The sequence below is a fragment of the Dioscorea cayenensis genome, chromosome 18 (assembly GCF_009730915.1).
Source record: "Dioscorea cayenensis subsp. rotundata cultivar TDr96_F1 chromosome 18, TDr96_F1_v2_PseudoChromosome.rev07_lg8_w22 25.fasta, whole genome shotgun sequence".
Lineage (NCBI taxonomy): Eukaryota > Viridiplantae > Streptophyta > Magnoliopsida > Dioscoreales > Dioscoreaceae > Dioscorea > Dioscorea cayenensis.
The window spans coordinates 23,448,219-23,455,494 of NC_052488.1; the positions used below are offsets into that span (position 1 = coordinate 23,448,219).

General features: G+C 29.9%; 1 protein-coding gene across 1 annotated transcript; it reads right to left on the reverse strand.

Annotated features, from left to right (window-relative positions):
• Window positions 1-5,212: 5,212 nt before the first annotated feature.
• On the reverse strand, window positions 5,213-5,584 carry LOC120282970 (mannose-specific lectin-like). Its single transcript, XM_039289798.1, has one exon. The coding sequence runs from the start codon at window positions 5,582-5,584 to the stop codon at window positions 5,213-5,215; it is 372 nt and encodes a 123-aa protein (XP_039145732.1).
• Window positions 5,585-7,276: the final 1,692 nt, after the last annotated feature.

A 7,276-nucleotide genomic window follows, 5' to 3' on the forward strand; every position in this document is an offset into this window, starting at 1 on the left:
CTGGTTTTAATTATGAACACGGAACACCCAGCCCGGGTGATCGGATGTGATTATTGACACTCGGTTTATTTAAATGCTTAAAAGTTGATATCACGTGACCATGCACCCGCTTTGTTATTTATATGATGTCCCGTCCTTTTTGCAGGAAAAAAAGGAAAAAGTAAAAAGAGAAAGGCAAAGGCTTATTATCCACACTATGTCGTCCTTGCTAAAGAGATCTTCCCATGTGAAGAGAAATACTAATTCACTGTACAATATATCGTCCTGTCACATTCAAACATGTCTCAGAAGGGGATGCAGACTTTCGATGAGTGGCTGTGGTTTTTTCTCTCCTCTACTTTTTATTACATGTATATAATGAATCATATTTTTAAAACATTAATTACTAGTATTGAATTTTCAATAAAGTAAGTCGCTAATTCTCAATTTGGGGAAAAACCACCATTTCTATTCCGGAGAAATTAGAGAGATGATTGGCAATTTTTGAAAACAATATAAATATTCGAAATGAACAAAAATCCCATCCAAAGCTCGCGTGATTCACAAAAACCCCATGACTTTCGAGTATCTAAAAGATCTCCCGACGTGGTTTTCAGAGCTTTCTGACATAAAGGTGATCGACATTAACGTAAAGGTAATGGATATTAACCTACTGACTCGCGTTTTTAAGTCGAAAAATACAAATTTTAGCTGAAAGCCATAATTTTAAGTCGGAAAAGTCAAATTTTTAAGCGAATGTAGTTATATGTTAAGTGAAAACTTATGTAGTTAAGTCGAAAACATCAAGTTTTTAAAGCTGAAACTAATAATTTTAAACGGGAAGTACATGTTAGTAAAATAAAATAAACTAACGAGTAGTAGTGCGATTAATCGAAAAGACTGATCGCATGATTGAAAAATAAGTTTGTCAAAAAAAGATAGGTCTGACAAATTCAAACGTCGGAGGGATGCATCTGGACAGTTTTGAAACTTTCGATGAACTAAAAATAATTTTTCCCTATAAATATATATATATATATTAAAATATTTTTTAATTTTGTTATAAATAATCAATAAAAGTCTCCATTTAATGAAAGTCAAAAATATCCACAAATATAAAATTGATATCCTATCTTTTATGAAACAAACTATATAATAGTTTTGTCAATGGATCTTTTTGCCACTGGTTCTCAAGCATAGGCCTATTTTTGTATTTTATTTTATTTATTTATAAAAATATAAGTTCTGTCTCTATAAAGATGCGATCTTTATAGATTTGGGATATAAGATTTTTTTGTGTTTAGCCAATTTTTCATTATTAAGTTAGTAAAATTTTTATTTTATAATTATAAAAAATATTAAAAATTCCCAAGAGAATATATGTATATTAAATTTGTGAAAATTTTATTAGGTGATTTTAAAAAGTTATATAATCCTGAGACTCCAACAAAATATATATATTAAATTATTAACTCAATGGAGATGATCAGACAACACAAGCATTGCGTATGTCGTACGTGTGAGGAATGACAATTCACATATATATATATATACATATATACTAATAAATGATATGGATTACAAAAATTTAATAAAATGAGTTGGTTTTCTAAAATTTATAAAATTTATATTAATTTTTCAAAATAAATTTTATTTAAAATATGATTTATAAAATATGTAGTTGAATATAATTTATTAAAACTTATAAAATACATTAAATATAAAGAATAAATTAAAAAAAAAAACAATATTTAATGTTTCACAACTTTGTAAATAAACAAGTAAAAAAGATCAAATAAAATTTTTAAAGGATAACAAAGAAAAAAAAACATCATTTGACAAGTGTATAAATTATCACGCATTCACATCCTTAAATTCTCTTTTATTTCAGTATCCAAGATGTCTGTCATATGAAGAAAATTGAACTTTTAACCTTTCACATGAAAATTAATAATACTATAACTCTCTATTATAACAATAAATGCTACCATAATATTTTCAATTATATTAGTATTAGACTTTATCTAATTATTGAGCGGTTGAATTAAAATATATATATATATATATATCTATATATATATAATTGATGATATAATTGATAAATTCTTATAATAATTATATAGTTTTTATGTTTCTATATATTGACATTCTTTATGTTATTTCTCCACATAATATATAAAAAAATTATTTATTAAAAATATTTTATTTCAACATTATTTAAAATATTATTATTATTATTATTACATGTGTTTGCACTCGCAGAGTGACTTCTCGTTAAGTCGTGTCACAGTGGACTTATTTATGTTGTGTTTTTTGAGTTTCAATTTTGATTTTTCTCGTTGTTGTTTAATCAATTGTTTGTTGTGTTATGAGAGGAGTTGTGGGAGGGGGGCACGGGTAGACATATGCCCACCAACCGATAGGTCGTATGGCAATCCGTAACTGATCCAAACTATAGTTGGTCTAAATATGACCTCTATATGTTAAATGTGATGCTCTAGACTAGTAGACAAATATGTATGTACATAATTGTTGGGCATTCCAATTTATTGTGAACATCAATATTAATATGAACTTTAACATCATTTAGTATTGGTAAGATAATTAAAACTTGTACTACATTCTTTTAATTAATTACAAAGAAATATTTTTTATGTATTTTGTGCCTGCAATAAAGTGTAAAACATACATTTAATGTCAAATATAACATGTTAGGACTACATTTAATGTTAAATAAAACATGTTTAATGTGATGCCTGGCAACCGGCAGGCCGTATGACAATCCGTAACTAGTTCGTATTATAGCTGGTTCAATTATGACCTCTATATGTTTAATGTGATGCTCTAAGCAACTCTTGTAATGTTTGATGGTAGGTGACTATTATACATATATGTATATACATAATTGGTGGACATTCCAATTTGTTGTGAACATCAATATAAATATGAGCATTAGCAGCATCTAGTATTGGTAAGATAATTAAAACTTGTACTATATTCTTTTAATTAATTGTAAAATAATATTTTTTTTTATGTATTTTGCGGCTGCAATAAAGTGTAAAGCATACATTTAATGTTAAATAAAACATGTTAAGACTACATTTAATATTAAGTAAAACATGTTAGGGCTTAACAAGTTATCAATTGCCATCATTAGACATTGAAAATGTAACTTTACATTTGGAGACATAGTTTAGTTTAATATCATGAAACATAAACAAAAAACTATGAAATTAGTAAATTTTTTTATCGACAAAAATGATGAGTACAAAAATAACGACTTAGAGTTCAAGATCAAAGGCGAAACTAAAATAGATTTTAATGATTGCGAATAAGTGATTTGGTGAAGACCTTAATCAAAAGTTAGAGAACTAGATGGGCATTTATTTATCACACTCAAAACCTTTTGAACTTATTTTGAACATATTTAGTTGTCTCAACTTTTGGAAATTATTTTGAATTTTTTTAGTTGTCTCAACTTCATCTACTTTGTTAGAATTATTTTAAAAATTTTACAATAAATCAGTGGTTTTTTTACTTTTATAAAAAAAAAATTATTTTAAAAAAACTCAATCTCAAATGTATTCTTATTTGTTGTTTTTAAGAACCATGCACAAATGAAAGTTTGGAGCGGATGGTTAAGAGGTGAATGGGTGTGTTGCAACTGGCCAAGGTATTCTCATCAATCACATTAAATAAGTTTTTAATATAATAACTAAAAAGTTCAAAAAGATTAGTTATTATTATTGATGTTATTAATGTTGTTGTCGTTGGTTCTGTAAACCAATGGTTTTGAACTTGCATATCTTTAATAATCATGAATTTACTTAAATACCCTCATAAAATGATATTTGCTTGTATACCTCTACAAATCAATTATATTTGCTTATATGCCCCTATGGTTAAGTTGATGTTAAATCAACAGATGGAATAAGGTTAAATTACTAAAATGGGTTTGCTTATATACCCCTTTAAATTTTTTATTTTATTTTGTAGACATTACTCATTTCATTCAACAAATGACCATTATGAGTTTGTTAATATACCCATCAAATTTTTTTATTATATTTTGTAGACTTTAAATTATTTAAATTATAAATAACCAATGTAATTTTTTTATGTACCCTTTCAATATTTTTAAAAATTATTAAAAATCATGAATTTTTGAGTAAATTTATATTTTAAAGGTTTTTACAAACATCTCTAAAAAATTTTACATTATCACATGCACTTTACAAACACAACCTAAAAATAGGTAAAATTAAGACATATAACAATATATAACAAATAATTTCATACACCTACTCAAAATATAATCACATATAAAATTTATAAGAAAGAAGTCTAATAATTGCTGTTTGGCTTGCCGACGATGAACACGATTGGGAGATTCTCTGAGTAAGCCCCGGCGACAACCTTGATCACACTGAGACTTTCGACGGTGAAGGCAACGAGACATGCGCAGTTGTCACGACGTCGAGTGTAGCCGGCGTTGAGTTGGTTTAGTAAGGTTAGGTTGAAACCTCCGGCGACGGCGTATACGTCTCTAACACTGATTTGATAGAGCCAACGAGTGAGATGGCGTGGCTTGAAGTGATTTGTGAGAAGCGAACTTCAAAAGATGGCGGCTGAGTGGTTGAGAAGTTTGAGAATTTTCTCATATGGTTTAGGTTGGATGATGTTAAGGGTAATTGGGTAATTTTGTTAAGTTAATTAGGAACTATGGTTAATTTCATTAACCCTAACGGTGGCTAATGGTAACTAACGGCAGAGATATATAAGTAAAAAAGTTAGTTTTATGGGGGCATGTAAAAAAATAGTATTTTTATGGTGGGATTTAAAGAATTTTATGGTTTTGAAGGGATATGTAAGCAATTTTAAAAAGAAAAAAACATATAGACGTGCGTTACGAAGTTCGAAGCGAAAAGAGGGGCTTCATGCTAATGGCAACAGTAGAAACTGAAGTAGCCGGCTATATATATATCTGTATATGAAGCAGAGCACGGCTAATTATTACACATTATTGACTTGTGCACGCATGAACTACGATGGGATTTGCTTATTTTATATATATATATATATATATATATAGATATTGTTCATTAATTAAACTTCAGCATCACTTATTGATGACCATGGCAACCCCTGTAGCCACGGCTTCATTTGTAGTTTGCTTAGCAGACGGAAAATGAAAGGGTGGCAAGTTAGTTCGTGCATGCCATCTTCCGCGGCCTTACACGACGACGTTACCATCATCATGAAGGACGAGAACATGGTTGCCTTGTCCCCCGCTTTTACTGTTAGACCACAGGGCGTTGCCGTCGGACTTGTAAATGACCAAATTTCCGTTACACGCGAAAGTGAGGTAGCAGTTTGTGGCCATGCCACTAGTGTTGGAGGACCAGATGGGGTTGCAAATGTTATACAACACCAAGTAGCAGTCTGTCTGCATAGCTAAAGTGTAGTTCCCATTGGTCAGGGATCGCCCTGTCCCGAGTGCTTCACCAGGGTAAAGTATATCGTCGGCCATAGAACAAAGAGGAGCCACCACAAGGAGCAGGGTGAGGGCGAGGGAGAGGGAAGCAAATGCTCTTGGGATAGCCATTGTGTAATAGTAGACTGGAGTGCATTGCCTTTTACTTTGGCCTCTAGATAGACACTCAAGATGAGAAATTTTTTTGGCTTAAAAAAAAAAAATTGACGAACTTATATATTACTTTTCTTAATTGGTGGCAGGTAGTGTTTAATTATATATAAATGCTGAGGGTATCGGATGTGAATTTTTATTTAAGGGTTAAAATGCTTCAAAGTTTATCACATGAAGTGATTAAATTCACATCGCTGGTATACCAATTAGCACCCTCCTCCTTAATTACCCCCAAAATATCCTTCCCTCTGAAAAACTTAAGGCAAACATTACCAACTCTTACCCGCATCTTGTTCTTGCATGAAAACTCCAACAATGAGATTGGCATTTGTAATGTGTGCTTACTTTTTTTTTTCTTACTATTTTATTATTTATGTAAAAAATGTACCATTTATGGTCCTGTCACATTTATTGCATTTGACAACGAGAGAGATAGATTTGATGAGTAGATGTGGTCCTCACATTTACTATACCTGACTATAAGACATAGTTTTGATGAGTGGATGTGGTCCGTCAAATTTATTATATTTGACAATAAGACGAATAGTTGTGATGAGTGGATGTGGTTTTTTTATTTTTACTCTGTTAACTATGTACAATATTTTTTAAAAAAATTATTACTATATACTGAATTTTTTTTTTTAATCCAAAATTGTATATGTCTATCACACTTATCCGAGAATATTATTTATTTGTGTCTATGCCATTATTGCTGCTTATTTATTATCTAGTTTTGTTGGTGATAAATGTGGATAATTTGTGCATAAATGTCTTCATAGTTGTATATGCATATATAGTTCTAGGGCACATTAATGTGATTGCCATAAAGTCCAGAGCTACGACCAATCTCCTATATATAAATGTATTTTGTATGAGATCCATCAATATGAAAAACTATGTTTATTCAACTAAAAGTTTCTTTTTTTTTTATTGTTTTTTTTTTATTTTCTTTTGTTATTAGGGCAATGTTCCTACATTTCTGTTTGTGTTTCTCTTAATAGTTTATTTGCTATGGACGGCAAAGATCCTAATGCAAATAAATTTTTAATGAAGGTGATTGTTACCTAATTAAGTGCTACTATCGTTGTTAACACTTCTCAAAAATAAAAGTTTAGTTTTTTTAGAACGAATTTAATTATTTTCTTTGTTTAAAGGTAGTTATTATTGTCAACCATTGGATAGACCAAAGGTATGATATAAAAGTGTAAGGAGATCTCGAATCATTTCCCGGCATGATTGTTTCAATAATGTTCATGTAGTGTACATTTGAATCAAGTACTGTTTATGTACTGTTCACGGGGGTAGGCATGGATTCCCCGTAAGAGAAACAATGGTTTCACTTATCCATAATTACATGGATTTATATATATAGGAGGATTTGTAAACTACTATAACTGTTGAAACTAGGATTTATCAATAGCAAAGAAATATCTTCTGAGGCTTAAGACCATCTCCAACCCACAATCCCAAATTTCTATCCCAAATCCCAAATTTGGTCTTACTACAGGAAATTTTACTCCAACCACAAATCTCAAATTTTATCCCAAAAAAGAATATTCTTATAATATTCTTTTCATATATTATTTTCTTATAACAACCACCTTCTTCATCATCAAATCCATTTGGAAGCTATTTCGATAATATAGGCGG

Coding starts and splice junctions, on each gene's coding strand:
- LOC120282970 (XM_039289798.1), bottom strand. CDS start 5,584: ATGGCTATCCCAAGAGCATTTGCTTCCCTCTCCCTCGCCCTCACCCTG.